The sequence below is a fragment of the Portunus trituberculatus genome, chromosome 19, assembly GCF_017591435.1.
Source record: "Portunus trituberculatus isolate SZX2019 chromosome 19, ASM1759143v1, whole genome shotgun sequence".
In the NCBI taxonomy this organism is placed as follows: Eukaryota; Metazoa; Arthropoda; class Malacostraca; order Decapoda; family Portunidae; genus Portunus; species Portunus trituberculatus.
Window position 1 is genome coordinate 8770231 of NC_059273.1, and position 19484 is coordinate 8789714.

Consider the following 19484-nt stretch of genomic DNA (forward strand, 5'->3'; position numbering starts at 1 on the left):
TCAAGAGAAGGGATACTGCCATACTGGAGGCTGGAAAGTCTAATGATGGCAAAACATTTCACTAAATGGTAGTTAAAGACAGGTGATAGCTACTACTTTTGCACCTATACACAGTAAACAGTTAGGTACAGTACATTCCTTATGGATAATAGTACAGTAATGCTTTGGAAACTGAATGTGAGCAGAACCTATAACACAGAGATGTGTTGGAGGAATAATGCTGTAGTTGTTCACCAGAAATGAAGATGACCACAGAGGGACATGATGATGCACAGGATAAGAACTATGAAAGAGAAAAAAAAATATATAGTAGCAGAGAGAAATATCTACAAATAAGTGAAAAAGCTCAGACAGTAGAAAATTTTATACATACAAAACAGGAAAACAAAGACACAATCCAATTCACCAATATAACTCTGTCCAAGTAGTGTATCAACTGTACCATGACTGTACCATGTTATATTTTCTGTGAGTATACCTTAAAATTTTTTCTTTGATCAAACTTTTACAGTTCACCATAATTCAAAGTCATCAAAAATAGCAAATTATTTAAGAATTTTTAGCAATCTATATACAGTAGTACTTACCAGATAATTCAGTAAAGAAACACTTTATTCTGGTAGCTATACAATACATCAAAAGATAAAAAACTAAGCTTCCATGCCACATATGCTATTAGTTTTTTTATTTATAAATGTTTTGTACAACTTGAGAAAACTACCTTTACTGCTACTTTGGTTTGAGAAAGTTGTCTCCCTACATGTGATTCATCTTTTGCCAGCACCACACTGCTTGAGCTTTGAACTTAACCTATGTAAACACAGTCCTCTATGTCTTGAGTATATAGTATGAAAATGTGAATCTTATCTTTGGAGAAATAAATCAATTAGATAATAATAATTCAGAACACCATGGAACAAATTGAAAATACAGTTATGATACAATAGTAATGTTGAAGTAACGTAAAGAACATAACAACTTAAGAGAAGCTACAAGGATGCTCTAATCCCTAATTCACAATATAGTAATATGAAGAAATGGAAAGTAACTTAGTAAGGCAATTTTTTTTTTACTTTTCCTTGTTTCTTGCCCCACTCTCTCTCTCTTAAATAAGTTTTGTTATACTTATTGGAACTTGAATACTAGTAAAAACTAGTACAAATTTCTTACCATAACAATGAAAAAAAATTGAATCACCTCAGCCTGATTAATTTAATAAAAAATATAATATCAATATTTATATGTGGTTTGCCATAACAAAGAAATGCCAATAATTTGCACTATATATGATGTGTAAAAATGTGAGAGCATTTTCTTATCTCTTCCACAGTCTCTATTTGCTCAAAGCATGAAACAACCTACATGTCTCCTTCCAGGGAATTTATGGCAGCTGTCTGACTGTTCCTCAAAACAGACACAACCGCACACATATTATGGCCATTTCAGTCATTCTTAGCTGTGATCACATACACAGTGGTCCATTACAACCATTCCTCACTATGATGAGGACATCACGACAGCATCATGTTAGTAGAATCATATTAATAGGAACATCAAAAAGATAGAATACACGTGGATGGAAATAAGTACATACATGATGGAGGCTATACAAGTGTCATATACTATTTAGAATACATGAAATGTCAGTTCCTATCACAATACACTAAACTGAGTACATTTGATTATATATACTCTACATAAACCTCTGGTCCTTTTGTTTGAGTCCCTCACAAAATAATGGACAAAAAAAATCATAGTACAGATCACCTATCACCAGTCCAGCATTATTGGCACCTAGGGTGCCAGATTGATGATTTTGCCAAGTAACTTAGAGGAAATGGGCCTGCACTAACATTACTTTTTATGCCAATACTGATACTGATACAATATTGCTCAGTACAACAAATATTGATAGCAAAGAAACTGAAAAATTTTTCTTTCTGTTTCTTTGTCATAAATTCTCAAAGAACCGTTGCTACATAAATCCCATAAGCTTCAAACAGATACCATTGTAGAGTCTTTCTAGAGTTTGTCATCTTTCCAACAAATAGTAGAAGTGGCAGACTGGTGTGGCAAATTTGAAATTATGTTAGTCACAATTAATGCTGAATTAGTGATGGAATAAGGTTTGTGATTCATGGATTACTGATGGTCAATCTGTACTATTTATCAAAGATATGCTTTGTGTAATATTTCCTAAATAACAGACACGTTCTCATTAGTTGTGTGAAACCTGCTGAAACTTACTACTAGTGCTAAAATTACTATTGCTATTACAACATGTTGAGTGACTAGAGTTTGACAATTGGTGACTAGTTCAACTACAAGTAAAAAGGAAATAAAACATAAAAAGAAAAAAAAAAAAAATCCAATATTCAAATGGTCCCTGTTTGGGTGCAGTGACACGTGAAGAGTGTCAGTGGTAACTGAAACATGTACACAACACAGCTGCATTACAGTTGTACAATGGTAAAGGCAACTTCTGTGAACATGTTATACAGTACACTATGTGATTTCCCTTAAAAATTCTTCACTTTAAAGTAAAATTATAAAGTACTGATGAAAAGTACTGAAAAAGAATATGTCTGAACTTGTGAATTCACTTTTCTTCTGATGGTAAACCATTACTAAACCAAATCAATATCACAAAAAAGAAGAGTGTTGTCACAAGTTTTTCTTGCCTGGAAGTCTGCTTAATTCTCATTGCACATGATGCAAGACTGCACAATGTCAGTATCAACATTTACCTCATCAGTGCAGTACTTGTGTGAGTATGGCAATATCAATAAAGCATACTACACCATAGCTCTCTTCTTTCTTTCTTTTGTTTTTACTTTTTTTTTCCCAAACACTTCCATACATAAGACATATGGCCTCCCTTGGCCCCACCTATCATTTCTGCACCTCTAGGGCATGACAGGCACATTCCTGAGGTACTACAGTGTGGGAGTACACCTGAGAAACTGGATAGGTTCTAAATGTGGTACTGACTCTCAAGGGTGAGTGACATGCTAAAAATATACAAATTTGTGCAAAGTGAAATTATAGATCTTGAGAAAAATCAATATGTTTATTTCATAAGTTATCAAGAAAATATTGTGCAAATCATGTTTTGTTATGCAGAAATGACCCCATACAACATGCACGTTAGTGTGTCATGAGGCTGTGAAGACTTAGTGTGCAGTGTGAGCTTCCATTGTTACTGTGTGGAACAACTTGTACTGTACTGGGTTTGACTTTGGAACCACCTCTGGAAAACTCTTATAACATATATTTCCTGTTCTTCTCTATATTCCTTAAAATCTATCCTAATTACTATATACAATACTGTGTGTGTGTGTGTGTGTTTCACTGTTTGATCTGCTGCAGTTTCTGACGAGACAGCCAGACGTTACCCTACGGAACGAGCTCAGAGCTCATTATTTCCGATCTTCGGATAGGCCTGAGACTAGGCACACACCACACACCGGGACAACAATGTCACAACTCCTCGATTTACATCCCATACCTACTCACTGCTAGGTGAACAGGGGCTACACGTGAAAGGAAACACACCCAAATATCTCCACCCGGCCGGGGAATCGAACCCCGGTCCTCTGGCTTGTGAAGCCAGCGCTCTAACCACTGAGCTACCGGGCGTGTGTGTGTGTTTATGTGTGTGTGTGTGTGTGTGTGCGCTTAAACAGTTCATAATCTCCCCCCATATTTTCATAGCATAAAATATTAAGAGTGTTTCATGTTACAACAGTTTCTTCAACAAAAAATATATATATATATATATATATATATATATATATATATATATATATATATATATATATATATATATATATATATATATATATATATATATATATATATATATATATATTCATATTCATATATTTAGATTTATACCACTCATCAGGCGAGAAATCTTTTCATTGTTCCTCAGTATGTTTGATTTAACGGCTGACAGTTTATCACGTTGCTCTTGTACAGCTGTCTCAAGCTCCATAAGTTGGTAGCCAAGGGGCTCCAGTGCCTGCTCTGTGGAACTGTAAACAAAAAAGGTGCTCAGTAATAACACACTTGACTTTGATGACAACATGAATTCTGTTAATGTACTATATCTATATAGTGATGAGACAGTACATCTACTACATTTTCAAACAAATACTGAAGAAATCTTGAATCATTTGGCATCAGTACCTTGGCTTTGAAATGGAGATGGAACGAAAGGCAATGGAGAAGAGACTGAAAAATAATTAGAAAGAAAAGTAACTGATCTAGTGTAGTTTGGACAAAAAGTCTACTACAACTTTGTTGCCAGATTTCCCAAAGGAACTTCATGCACTGACACAACAACAACTTAAAGACTTTAAGATCTTATAGTCTGTCATTCAATAAGCTTATTAAAAAGCAATGAATACTTGTGATGCACAGCCTGAAAAAGCTTTAAAGTTAAATGTATGATGTGTGTGATTCACCTCGGTCGTCTGCTGGTCACCCAGCCAATCTTCCCCATAACGGAGCGAGCTCAGAGCTCATAGACCGATCTTCGGGTAGGACTGAGACCACATAACACACTCCACACACCGGGAAAGCGAGGCCACAACCCCTCGAGTTACATCCCGTACCTATTTACTGCTAGGTGAATAGGGACCACACATTAAGAGGCTTGCCCATTTGCCTCGCCGCTTACCGGGATTCGAACCCAGCCCTCTTCGATTGTGAGTCGAGCGTGCTAACCACTACACTACGCGGTGTGAATGTGTGTGTGTGTGTGTGTGTATTTATTTACCTAATTGTATTTACCTAATTGTAACATACGGGAAAAGAGCTATGCTCGTGTTGTCCCGTCTCCATATCTATTAATGTCCAGCTTTTTCTTAAAATCATGAATATTCCTTGCGTTGACCACTTCCACGTCTAAACTATTCCATGCTTCCACCCTTCTATGAGGGAAGCTATATTTTTTCACATCTCTCCTATAAGTGGTCATTTTTAGTTTTTTCCCATGCCCTCTCGACATTCTTTCATTCCACATACACAGATCTTCCCTATCCATTTTTTCCATGCCAATCATCACTCTGTATATTGCTATCAGGTCTCCCCTTTCTCTTCTGTTTTCCAGGGTCGGAAGTTGCATTCTTTTCAGTCTGTCTTCATAAGTCAAATCTCTTAAGTCAGGCACCATTTTTGTTGCAGCCCTCTGTACTTTCTCTAGTTTCCTTATGTGTTTCTTTAAGTTCGGAGCCCACTCACACATCTTAGCTACCACACTTGTAAGTGACACTGGTCTATAGTTCAATGGGTCTCTCTTGTTACCTGATTTATAGATTGGGACAATGTTAGCTCTTTTCCAGTCTTGGGGCACTACACCTTCCCTTAATGAGGCATCAATTACTTCACAAACTTTTTCTGCCAGTTGCTCCCTGCATTCTCTTAAAATCCATCCTGATACCCCATCAGGTCCCACAGCTTTTCTCACTTCTAAACTCCCCATCATATTCTTGATCTCCTCCACAGTTACTTGAAACTCCTTCATAATCCCTTTCTGTTCCAATACCAGTGGTTTGTCAAAAGCAGTCTCCTTTGTGAATACCTTCCGAAAGCATCCATTCATAGCCTCTGCCATTTCCCTGGGATCTTCACTGTGTGTGTGTGTGTGTGTGTGTGTGTGTGTGTATTTACTTAGTTGTATTTACCTAGTTGTAGATTTACAGGGCCTGGGCTTTATGCTCATGTGGCCCCGTCTCCATATCTACACTTATCCAATTTTTCCTTAAAACTATGTACACTCGTTGCTGACACCACTTCCTCACTCAAACTGTTCCACGTCTCAACACATCTTTGTGGGAAACTATATTTTTTAACATCTCTCAGACATCTTCCCTTTCTCATCTTTTTACTATGTGATCTTGTTTCTCATTATCCACTTGGTCCATTCCGTTGATCAATTTATGAACTTGTATCAAATCCCCTCTCTCTCTTCTCTGTTCCAGGGTTGATGTGTGTGTGTGTGTGTGTGTGTGTGTGTGTGTGTGTGTGTGTGTGTGTGTGTGTGTGTGTGTGTGTGTGTGTGTGTGTGTGTGTGTGTGTGTGTGTGTGTGTGTGTGTGTGTGTGTGTGTGTGTGTGTGTGTGTGTGTGTGTGTGTGTGTGTGTGTGTGTGTGTGTGTGTGTGTGTGTGTGTGTGTGTGTGTGTTTCACTGTTTGATCTGCTGCAGTCTCTGATGAGACAGCCAGACGTTACCCTACCGAACAAGCTCAGAGCTCATTATTTCCGATCTTCGGATAGGCCTGAGATCAGGCACACACCACACACCGGGACAACAAGGTCACAACTCCTTGATTTACATCCCGTACCTACTCACTGCTAGGTGAACAGGGCTACGTGAAAGGAGACACACCCAAATATCTCCACCCGGCCGGGGAATCAAACCCCGGTCCTCTGACTTGTGAAGCCAACGCTCTAACCACTGAGCTACCGTGTGTGTGTGTGTGTGTGTGTGTGTGTGTGTGTGTGTGTGTGTGTGTGTGTGTGTGTGTGTGTGTGTGTGTGTGTGTGTGTGTGTGTGTGTGTGTGTGTATTTACCTAGTTGTGGTTTACAAAAGGGCAGCAAACTCATGGTGTCCCATCTCTATATCTTTTATCAAATTTCTCCTTAAAGGCATGCACAGTCCCAGCCATTACAACCTCCTTATCAAGTTCATTCCAATTGTTCACACAACTAAGTGTGTGTGTGTGTGTGTGTGTGTGTGTGTGTGTGTGTGTGTGTGTGTGTGTGTGTGTGTGTGTGTGTGTGTGTGTGTGTGTGTGTGTGTGTGTGTGTGTGTGTGTGTGTGTGTGTGTGTGTGTGTGTGTGTGTGTGTGTGTGTGTGTGTGTGTGTGTGTGTGTGTGTGTGTGTGTGTGTGTGTGTGTGTGTGTGTGTGTGTGTGTGTGTGTGTGTGTGTGTAATTCATCATGGTCATCTGCTGGTCAGCCTTCCCCATTACGGAGCGAGCTCAGAGCTCATAGACTGATCTTTGGATAGGACTGAGACCACAACACACACTCCACACACTGAGAAAGCGAGGCCACAACCCCTCGAGTTACATCCCATACCTATTTACTGCTAGGTGAACAGGGGCTACACATTAAGAGGCTTGCCCATTTGCCTCACCACACCCAGGATTCAAACCTGGTCCTTTTCGGTTGTGAGCCGAGCATGCTAACCACTACACTATGTGGTGTGTGTGTGTGAAGAAGCATGTTTTAGGATAAGTAGTTGTATTGCAGAACAAGTGAGGACAGTAATGGAATATTTAGTTACACAGTGATGTGGGTGTAAACAGATAGGCAAATACTAATGGATGAAATGGGAGGTATATTTTGCATGAATGAGTTATGAAAAAAAATGGCTTGTAAAGGGCATTTAAATGAAAAGTATGCCATAAGAAAACTCATCAGAGGAATGGAAATGTGTCACATAGATGAACCTTTATTCATGTTGCCAAATCAATTCAATATTGAGCCACAAAGTAAGCTAACTATGTTCTGAGATATAGGCTGTGGTTTTCAACAGCACGGAAATAGTAAGTAAATAAACATGAAAGAAAAGTATCAAAGTAATGTTAGGGAAGTTTCACTAGTGGCTCACCTCTGCTCCTGCTTGAGGGTCTGAGCAAGGGTCTTGTTTTCACTCTGCCAAGACTCAAGTTCCTTCTGCATGGAGTCCAGATCTTCTTGTAGATAATCTAACATTTTGGCTGCAAAATAAATACAAAATTAGTTTACATTATAATTGTACAAATAATACTGACAACATAAATATGAATAAGTCAGTAGGCATGATAGCTGTGTATACTGTATATCTAATGCACATATAGTGTACTATGAGGAAAGGGTCAGAACCTCCTAAATTTACACATACACTATTACGATCTCAGCACATCTTTATGACCACCAGAAATAAAACCAAACCTGTTGATAAATCTATGTTTAAATACGACGACAAATCACACTGAAATTTGATCGTCTTTCATGTATATCCAGGAGCAAAGGCCAAGAGAGAAATAGACATGGATGGAGAATATTCTTAATAAAGTAATATTCATTATATTAACTCCTGATGTACAGGGACTCACCTAAAGGGTTGACAGATCTAGTGATGGACTGAATGGATGCACTTAACTTTTGTACATCTTTCTGGATCAGTTCTCTTTCTTTCTTTCGGTTAGCATCACTCAAGAGGGACTGTTCCTGTTAAGAAAAGATGAGGTATTACCATCAGGATCAGGAATAAGGCCAGGATCTCTCAATAACACTTCCAACACTGGTCCAAGTGGGAAACTTACAATGGGGACTCTCCTATGTCCAGGTGTTTCAGGAGAAAAGGCATTACGTCTGCCATCCTCCATCTCCTTTTTGGTCTCCAAGATCTGAGCCACAAGAAGACCAGCACCCTGTCCATTCTCACCTGCAGCAGCAGCAGCTGCTGCAGCACCACTGGCCGCTGCTGCAGCTAGAGGCAACTGATGAGAACACACAATATTACAACTTCTTTTCAGCAGATTATTTTTTACATAGTGCAGCTTTGTAAAACAAATTATATGTCATTAAGAGGTAACACTAGATGTCCATTTTCAAAACAAAGGTAATCAGTGATCCCTAATCTTCACTCACTACATCATCCTCCACTGCTACTGCCGGTTTGGACTCCTCAACCACAAAGTTGTCATCATCATCATCATCACCATCATTTGAGCTGGTGGGTAGAATCACATTGGCCACAGGTTTGGCAGTACCTGGCCGCTGGATCTCCTCCTTTGGCACCTCCCGCCGTTCCCTCACACGTGGTGGGGCCGGTCGGGCACTGGGAGGGCGGGCCGAGCGACGGCCAGTGCGTGGCCTTATGGCACCTTCCTTGACAGGTAGCTCTCCCCTGTGGCAGAAGACAATGGCAGCAATAGGTCTCAGGGAATCAATGAAGTGGTGATACTTATTTTTTTTTTTTTTCAGAATAACCTTTCATTCATAAATTAAATGGTTTTATTCAACAACTAAAATAAATATGAGATGAGAAATGGCACAGCAGTTTAGAACTTCAATGAGAAAAAAAAAAAAAAAAGTAAAAGGAGTTTACTGCCTACAACTATGACCTAACAAGTTCATGGCTTCAGCTCTCTGCCAGTCAATGGTCAAGTATTCTTTGAGCAGTCCTTGTACATCAATGAAAGCATGTTGTGAGTGCAGCTATCATGACCAAGGTATGTACATACGAATGTATATATCTAAAGGTTATCAAAGGTCATAACACACATGCATAAAACACTAAGTGAAAACCAAACTAACTTTGACTGATTCCCAGGTGTTTCTGTTTCTGGCATCACTGGTTCAGTGGTCATGTTTGTTCCTTCCTTGAATGGTTCCAGTGCTCTGAGGGGCTGTGGGCCTGGCCGGGGTGTTGGGGCAGTGGGTGGACCTTCCTGTTCCTTGGCTGCATGTTTGGGTGACTCCAGAGACCCAACACCTGAGTCTGGAGGTTCTGGACGTGGCACGTCCACTCCCTGAAGCTGGTCAGCTTCAGTGGAAACAGAGAAGTGAAATAATAGTTGTGTGTGTGTGTGTGTGTGTGTGTGTGTGTGTGTGTGTGTGTGTGTGTGTGTGTGTGTGTGTGTGTGTGTGTGTGTGTGTGTGTGTGTGTGTGTGTGTGTGTGTGTGTGTGTGTGTGTGTGTGTGTGTGTGTGTGTGTGTGTCTGTGTGTGTACATGTGAGTATTTTCAAGAAAATCTAATGATACTGATTATTTATATCTGGGAGCTTACATGGTACTAATGAAATGATGCATACACATTCCTTCTCTCTTTCCAGATCTAAATTTCAAGGGATCATTTAAAAAAAAGATGTACATAAACAACACATACAAAGATCAATAAACATTACCATTATGGGGACTCATGGCCTTTAGAATAGCCGGATCAATGTTGTTGTTGTTGGGGGAACTTGGTGTAACAAGCTGCTCCTGACCTTGCTCCCCACCACCCCCAAGAACTTCAGGCTGTCCCTCCACCTCAGGATCAATCAGCATTGATGGACCATTTGACGTCTCTAATCCTTCTTCAGCTGCTGTCCGGGAGCCTGGGTGGAGGTGATGAGTCAGACTTGCCATCACTGCTATAAGCTTGTGTATACATTTGCCAAGGTCCAGTTACCAAACATTTGACAACAATTATACAGCCAGCACCAAATAAATAAAAAAAGAAAATTACAAAATCTTTAGTTGGTGTCAGCATCCACATACCATTCAAATACTATTTTATCCTGTTACAAGGGAGAGCAGAGTACTGATAATATCTAACCCAGGAGCTCAAGGCAGACAGAGGCCTGCCTTGGGTACAGCTATGCATAACGGTTTTAGTGTAAATCTGATGGCTGAGTGATAAGGAGGATTTTTTTTGTGGATGTATTCCCAGATTTAGTTCCACAGATTATTACTGCATATCTTTTCATCTTGGCCGCCAATGGCTACCAAATTGTCTATTATTGGTGATGAAATAGCATCTACAGTTAAAAAAATGTTCACTCCTGTTAATACATGCAACACTGCTTACACACCTGAAAACCAAAGTCAACCAGCATGCAGTAAGCACCTGTCAAGGGAAGCTCAGAGATAAGGATATGACAGTATATCCTTTGTAGACACAGCCAACATAACACACTCAACATATGACACACACTTGTGAGTCAAGTTGTGTGACTGAAAGAAGTAAGTAGCATGTAAGAGTGCTACACAACACATTTCCAAAAACTGCAATATGAACACCAGGTATATGGTATGCACACCACTGCCACAGCAAGGATGGAATCTGTGCAATAAAGGTCTTGTTAGCAGACAATGGACATAAACATCTCTGCTAACAAATATATCATTGTATTGGATTACATATTAAAAAAGCATGTGATGCACAGCTACAAAATATGCATTTTTCTCAATAAGGAAACATCTTGTGAAGATATGGAGTGGTAAAAATGTAAGTGCTCCACACAAACATACAGTGTAGGTGGACTGTGTTTCAGCAACCTGTGGCCTTTTGTTACTGATCTACAGTATCTTTATCTAATTGTTCTCCCTCCCTATATTCTGAAAACTAATCACAAAGAACTTCTCAGACACAACATTGCAACCAGACAGATGCTGCACATGACACAGTTAGGAGGAGCAGGCTGGGAAAATTTATGTACCCTGGCAGCAGACCAGCCCAAAACTACTGCTGAGGAGATTATTTTTTAAACATCAATACCTGACACTTGTCCACAACAATGAGAACATAACATGAAAAATATATGACATTATGAATTTCAATTTCAAGAAATTGGACAGGCATTGAACAAATATATTTTGGAATTGATTAGCCCAGGCAAGTAAGTTTTGAACCAAATATTCTCAGCCTGGTGAGGAGTGAGAAATGTGTTCCTCTGTGCAACAAGTGTGTACCTTCAGGGGCCAGTGGGGCCAAAATAGGTCTCTCTTCCTCCTCCTGGGGGATCTGAGCCTCCTCAGTGGGAGCCTCCTGAGTTACTATTCCTTCATCAATTGCATCCACTACTTCCACTGTCTCTCCACCATTACCATCTAAACATTGAGATAAATGACTCTTTATCATAGAATACAAGATGTTACTCACCAAACACTGATGAGATACTTACATAAAGAAAATATCTGCTTTACAACCAAAACTAAGACTAGAAAAAAAAAAAAAAAAAAACTGCACACCTTTGGCAAAGCTGTAAAATTTCAGGTAAAATTTATTTATATTTTAAAGCTTTAAATGAGCATTCAATTTTAGGGGATATTTCTGAAGCATGCAAAAGAAAAATACATGAGAAGCCATATTGTAAGATTCATTAAGATGATATACAAAGAGGATTTAATTAAATGAATATATATATATATATATATATATATATATATATATATATATATATATATATATATATATATATATATATATATATATATACAATGAAGACACTCCATATATCCAAAAGCCAAGTAAGACTACATTGTTCAACCATAACCCTTTCACTAATAAATGGATGATAAGACTTAAAATTACTGAGCTTTTTGAGGCAATGAATAATAAGCTGTAATGAAGACCAGTAAAACAGTAAAGATCACCTGTCCTTACCATGTCTAGCGCTGGGAGGCCTTGATGGGGCCTGCTTAGGAGTGGACACCTGGGGAAAGAACATATAAATAAAACAATAAAGTTAAAATATCACACTTAGTCTAAGAATTGGCACATTAGTTTTGAATAACTTTTCATGGATACCAATATGGAGATGTGTCAAAATTCAGAAAGTATTTATTTCAAGCAACGTTTTTCTAGCTTCACTTTGAACACAGAATCCGTGAATAATTGCTCTTTAGGGATGACAATAGTCCAAGGTTTGAGTGCTGTACTTCCAACACTTTTATTCCCTAATGAGCTTTACAGGTAATAATAAGCGATATGAATGAAGTGACATTCATCCAGTATTTATATGCAAGAGCTAATCTAGTGAGGCTGAACATTATTTGCCACAAACCTTACCATTTCCTCAGGAGTAGCATGTCCATTGGTGAGGATCTCTGTAGCACCAATCACTTCATGTGGTGGGGAGTTTTCCTTGCCAGATTCCTTCACTTGTTGTGCTCGACTTGCTGGCCTGCAAAGAGGAAAACCAATCACAAAACTAATCAAGGCAAATTAACTTCACATGAATAAAACAACTAATAAGAAACATTCCTCTGGCATCATCAGCACCACTTTCTATTTGAACTAACCTGGATTTAGCAGACTTTCCCTTCTCAGATGAACTCTTCTGCTTTCTCTCCTTCCCATCTTTATCCTTATCTTTGCTACTTTTGGTGCCGCTCTCTTCTTCCTTGGGCTTACTTCTAGATTTTTTAGCAGTTTTGTCCTTGTCATCCTTGTTTTTTGAACTCTGCAGTCACAAGGAGCAGTTAAGGCAGTGAAGAATGATTTACTACAGCATGTCTAATGGGGACAAAAGTACACTGACAGATGAACAGAAAATTGAGCCAGGGATTGTAATAATACATTAACTGGAGAAATCATGGACATTTAGTAGATAAAACTATACCGCTGCTACCTAGACTACTACTACTACTACTACTACTACTACTACTACTACTACTATTACTACTACTACCACTACTACTACTACTATTACTACTACTGCTACTACTACTACTTCTACTACTGTCATCATTATTACTATTATCAATAAAACATATAATAGTAAAAGAAAACTATCATGGAAGGAAAGTGTGACTAAACAATGGAGAACAGTGTGCAGTGGAAATATGCAATACCAAAAACTGTTCTAGCAATAACATTAGAAAAAAATTCTCATGGCCAATTTAGCTCACCTTAGATAATTTTTTCTGTTTCCAAGCAAAGGGAGAATGACAAAAGAACATTTCCAGTAGCCCAAGATGCACTAACTAATAATGCCAATAGTGCACATAAAATATAAAGTACATGAGAACATTTATTTATACAACAATAGTGAAAAGTCAAGTTGGATGGCTCATGGTCCTCACATTGATAAGTTTACTATGATGCTGAGACACATACTGTACACTCATTATACATATACACATACATACATACATACACTTAAACATAACAAACATTTGATATAATATGTGTAAGGGAATAAAACTTTCATGAGCACATTTAACAGTGAATGCCACACAGTAGAAAAATAGACCATGATGACAATATGCAGCATTAATGAGAGGTTTACTGAGCATTCCCATGTCACATCTATACAATTAAACACTGCATACACAGATTATCACATACCCAAAACTTCATGTGCATATTGACTTGAAAGTGTGTGTGTGTGTGTGTGTGTGTGTGTGTGTGTGTGTGTGTGTGTGTGTGTGTGTGTGTGTGTGTGTGTGTGTGTGTGTGTGTGTGTGTGTGTGTGTGTATTTACCTACTTGTTGTTTTACAGGACTTTACGCTCGTGTGGCCCCGTCTCCATATCTACACTCATCCAATTTTTCTTTAAAATTATGCACACTCGTTGCTGACACCACTTCTTCATTCAAACTGTTCCAAGTCTCAACACATCTTTGCGGGAAACTATATTTTTTAACATCTCTCAGACATCTTCCCTTCCTCAGTTTTTTACTATGTGATCTTGTGCTTTGAATGTCATATTCTTCTCTTAGGATCAGTTTCTCATTATCCACTTTATCCATTCCACTGATCAATTTATAAATTTGTATCAGATCCCCTCTCTCCCTTTTCTGTTCCAGAGTTGGTAGATCCATAGCCTTTAGTCTCTCCTCATATGTCATCCCTTCAAATTCTGGAACCATTCTTGTAGCCATTTTTTGTAGTCTCTCCAACTTCCTTATGTGTCTCTTTTTATATGTGTGTGTGTATTTACCTAGTTGTATTTACCTAGTTGTAGTTTTACAGGGCCTGGCCTTTATGCTCGTGTAGCCCCGTCTCCATATCTACACTTATCCAATTTCTCTTTATGAGAATGTGTCTCTGTGTGTGTGTGTGTGTGTGTGTGTGTGTGTGTGTGTGTGTGTGTGTGTGTGTGTGTGTGTGTGTGTGTGTGTGTGTGTGTGTGTGTGTGTGTGTGTGTGTGTGTGTGTGTGTGTGTGCATGTAGCTTAAGTTTTGTACAGTGACCCACAGCCCTCCCTGTCCTGCATTCCCTTAACACACAAGCATATACACATGTTCATAAAGTACCTTAACAGTTGAGCCTCTGGGAGCAGCTGTGCCTTTTGCAGGAGACTTATTTAGGGGTACAGTTTTTGCTTCCACGGCAAGTTTTGCTTTGCCAGGACCTTTGGAGCCTGGGGAAGGCTGGGCGGGGGTGCGGGGGGCAGGGGTGCGGGAAGGGGTGCGGGACTGGGATGGTTTAGGGTCATTGGGATTATTTTTTTGAGCTTTATTACTGGCTGTTCCCTAGAAAGAAACAAACATAAGACAGGAGTGTCATCATTCATGCAAAAGTAAACCTGCTATAAGGTAAAGCAAAGAAACCAACATGCATTGAAAATATCTTAAAATGAATTTCATATGTAAAGAAAACAAATTTTTGGTCTATGCAACAAAAATTTATAGGCCTTTGAGCAGAACTATTCAATTACCTAGTCTGAAAAAGGTAGCTCGGAAGAAACTAAAACCAAAAAAAGAAAAAGTATTACCCCTTTCTTCTCTTTGTCAGACTTTTCTTTTGATTTCTCTGCCTTCTTCTCTGCTTTCTTTGCTTGAGGCCGCACTCCACTGAGGACTTGGGAGACAGCTTCAGAGGAGTCAACCTGCAATACTTGTGATGAGTTAACATGTTCATCTGACTGACACTCTTTTGTCTTTATTGTTCCTATGCATATTCACATTTTGGCACGTAGGTGAGGGGTTCAGACATACGTATACTGCAAGTACATATAAATATAGTAAAAATGCAGTTATGTACTATAAAGCTGATGCATGAGGAGGAGGAGGAGGAAGAGCAGAAAAAAAAGTTGGCATATTATGTTTTGTATCTCTTCATAGTAAACAACCTATGACTTGAACACTTTCAAGAGGAAGGTTTCAAAACACTTATCCTACATTTTTCATGATCTTTTTGACCTCCATTTTGAGACTAGCATTCTAGATGGCCCTTTCTTTTATATAATGATTGCTGCCCTCACCCAGTGTCCCTCCTATACTCAAAAAGGAAACCACTGGCTTACATTTTTGGCCACAGCACGTCCAAGAGCCTGCAGCCACTCATTGGTCTTGTCTGCCTCATGGCCTGCCACTATCTTGCTTGGACGGACTGACAGGTTCTCTCCCGTGGCTAAGACTGGAAGTGGATATTTGTCAGTTAAAATGCACAGGGATGGTAAAAGCTAGAGTTGTTATAGTGTCCAAACTTTGCACATGGTATGATTGCTGTGTGAGAGAAGATCATAAGTAGGAAAGAGAAAAATAATTTCTGAGTCTGGCAGAAAGAAGCAACTCAAAGAAGCATTATATTATAAAATCTGAAGCTCTGACTTGATATTCATTTATAGAGATGATTTTGTGAATGTGTTCATTGATAATAAAAAAAAAAAAAATTGATTTGAGAAAAGCTATTTACTACTATAACTATTATTAATGTATATTACTTGCATGATGACAGAAACTACTACTGCTACCACAATTACAATGATAACTACATACATTTGTCCTTGTCTTTTGGTTAATTCTCTACCAATCTTGTAGGTAATTTGCATTTGAAATGGACCTTTTTCTTAAATTTTATGTTGCCCTTGGCTAGTTTCCCCCTTGCATAAAAAAAACAAATAAATACAATGATGATAATAATAATAAGCAACAATACTACTACAGGTTGAACCTCCTTAATCCGGTATTCTTTCATCCTGCAACACCTGTAATCCGGCAAAATTTTTGTTTACTGGAATTTTTTAATTGGCCGGAGTAATTTGCCGGACCGCTGCTAGAATGCGTCGGTGTTGTACTGTGTTTTGGAGCCCGGGCATTCTGGCTCAAATTTGGATCAGTACCACACTGCTGCTCATTGCAAGCACCAACCACCCCCCGTGCATAAACAATTTTTTCTGTAATATTTGCCCCTAAACATGACTTCCAAGCGACCAGGAAGTGATAGTGTCACGTGTGAACCAAAGAAAAAGTGCAAACATATGACAATATCAGTGCAACAGAAAATGGACCTATTGAGGAAGCTAGATAAAGGTGTTTCAGTGCGGACCCTATGCCAACAGTACAACATTGGTTCATCAACTGTCTATGATATAAAAAAGCAGAAAAATCAACTTCTCAAGTTTTACAGTGAGTGTGAGAGCAAGAACATGGAGGTTCGTAGAATACTTAAGGAGGGTAAAAGCAGTGGTTTAGACAGTGCTCTCATACAGTGGTTTAAGCTTCAGCGCACTGGTAACGTCCCTGTGTCCGGCGAGATGATAATGGCGCAGGCAAAAATTTTCCATGCTGAACTTTATTTACTTCTGCATGTATATTTTCATGTACAACTATCATATATCAAAACAATGTTACAGCTACACTTGTATGATGGAGGCGGTGACGTAGTGGATAAGGTGGTGAGCGTGGGATCGGGCAGACATCCACGCGTAGGTTCGAATCCCACCATGTACAGCCTTAAAACACTTTGCCATTTGTCAAGTGGTTTAAAGTTACCTACATGTCACCATGATACCCAGGTTCTAGGTGGTTACACCCAAGATAAGCTTCAGGGTGATATGGGCCCTAATATGGGTACCACTATAAAGAAAATTGCCTGCGCCACTAATGGGCGGAAGCTGAACAATGCTTCCCATACACTCTTCAAGTGTGCCTACAGGCGCTATAGGCCTTACCGTAAAAAAAAATAAATAAATAAAAAAAATGATGCAGGGTAAGTATATGGAGGGTGTTTTGGGGACCACCTATAGTTCAGAATTTTCCATGGTCCGGCAAGTCTAAGGTCCGGTGGTTGCTGGATTTGGGAGGTTCAAACTGCACTACAAATAATAATAATATCAGTACCATGAAACTCTCACCTGTAGCATCTATACATTTCTGCAGGAACTCTACCTTAGCTTCTTTATCCTTAATATTCTGAGAGCTGAGTTCATCATCGGTGTAGAGACCAGCCAGGAAGCCAGTCTCTGTGATGATCTGAAGGGGGAAGAAAAATAAGTGAGGGAAAGACTTACAGCTATATTCAGAAATGCCTTGCTCTCTCACCATGACAATTTTTCAAGTCCCTATAAACAACTAGCTGGATTTTCAAGACAGTTTCTCCTTATGATCAACAAAAAATCCTGCTAATCCATCACCAGAACCATAAAATTACCCTTAGAAATATGAACATCTTCAACTAAAGCCTTTACAAATAGTCATCGTGAGAGAGCAAAGCATTTCTGAATATAGGTCTTAATCTCTTCAGTACCAGGATGCGTTTTCATATTCATTATGGTTACTATTTGGTGATTCTATACAGCTACAAAAATATATGTTGGGAATACAATAATAAAGACTTGCCATTAATCTTTCATCATCCATAAACCATTCCTAATGCAAACAGAATTGTCTAATCATTCGCCAAAAAATCAAGGTGAAAATGCATCTCAGTACTGAAGGGGTTAAAGGATCAGTCATTTGCATTCAATCTAAATTAAAACATTCCCCCAGCCATTTAGGCCAGGTTAGGTTAGGTGTCTGTGATGACCTGAAGGGGAAAGAATTGAGGACAGACTTAAGGATCAGTCATTTGCATTCAATCTAGGTTAAAACATTCACCCAGCCAGTTAGGTCAGATTAGTATGGCAGCTTACCGCATTGACAACATCGTGGAGGAAGCGGAAGGGAGGCTTACTAAGGAGTTTATCAGTAAGCGGTGGCCTCTTGATAAATTTTCCTAGCTCTGCCTGTGTCCTTTTCAGAATCTCAGGGCCCACAGCTGTAGCCATCCTGTTCCTCTGCCCTGCCCAGGCCTCACCATCTACTTACTGGTCTCTGATGCCACTACAAGCTCTTTTCTCTCTATCACTTCCTCTGTGCAGTATTCACACGAGTTCCCAGCACTTAGAGTCCCCGTCATGGCTTGATTTTCTATATTCAGTGACTTAGATCCTATTTTTGTTGGGTCTTCTTATTGTTGTAGCTTGTTCTATCTTCTATTCCAAATTTTGATCACATAATTCTTTCTCTTTTCTATTCCTTCCGTTGTTAATGTTTCAAATACTCCTCACTCCTCCTCCTCGGTTCGTCCTTTCCTCCTGTGGTGAGGGAAGCTTTTCTCCCCAGCCAAGTTTTAACCAGAAATGTCAGGCTGGTTTGTTTTTGGTATTTATCAAGGCAAGAACATTCTCCTCAACAAGTTGTAGAAGTGAAGAAAAACAAAATTGCATCGAAATTTTATAAAAACAGAAGCTTGACTGAAGACTTTACCACATTTGATTCTACATAGGACAAATTTTTGACATAACAGTGAGTACCTCGGAACTTATGATTACTGGTTGCCATGGCTACAAACTGTAAACAAATAATCCCAAGGTTGTGCAAAAATCTTTGGGAGCATGTAAATAAATTGAGAGGGACATACTGTAGGAGAAGAGAATACATAAAGGTATAAAAGGAAAGGAGAAAGATTAAAAGTGAGGAAAAAAAGGAAGAGGTAATCTAAAGGAGTCTTTTTATCAATTCCTCTAGGTAAAAAGGGCTTACCAGATCACTCTTTGAAGTTTATGCTTTTAGAAATTAATAATTAGTCTTCCAGGCCTTGTGATATTATCAGTTGAATAAAAGTAAATCACATAGGGCAAGATACAGGCAAAAACACTGATTATTCGTGTTTAATCGTTGTTACATTAATGAATTAATAAATAAACATGATCTCCCTTGTATACGCTTACAACAATAAAGTTACCAATCAGTCAATCAATCACAAGCATATGTAATATAA

At 38.9% G+C, this 19484-nt stretch overlaps 1 protein-coding gene across 3 annotated transcripts; it reads right to left on the reverse strand.

Annotated features, from left to right (window-relative positions):
• Positions 1–3862: 3862 nt before the first annotated feature.
• LOC123506292 (TRAF3-interacting protein 1-like) lies at positions 3863–18859 on the reverse strand. Of its 3 annotated transcripts, XM_045258250.1 has the most exons (16): positions 18355–18859; positions 17578–17695; positions 15745–15857; positions 15214–15327; positions 14753–14971; positions 12794–12954; positions 12561–12675; positions 12156–12204; positions 11462–11599; positions 9910–10104; positions 9319–9547; positions 8650–8908; positions 8322–8498; positions 8112–8226; positions 7625–7733; positions 3863–4037 (listed from the first exon to the last, which is right to left on the reverse strand). In XM_045258250.1, exons 1-16 carry the CDS (start codon positions 18487–18489, stop codon positions 3878–3880), a joined length of 2406 nt encoding a protein of 801 aa, XP_045114185.1. In that variant the 5' UTR covers positions 18490–18859; the 3' UTR covers positions 3863–3877. The 3 variants fall into 3 exon arrangements, with proteins under 3 accessions (XP_045114185.1, XP_045114187.1, XP_045114186.1); XM_045258252.1 differs by lacking the exon at positions 14753–14971; XM_045258251.1 differs by lacking the exon at positions 11462–11599.
• Positions 18860–19484: the final 625 nt, after the last annotated feature.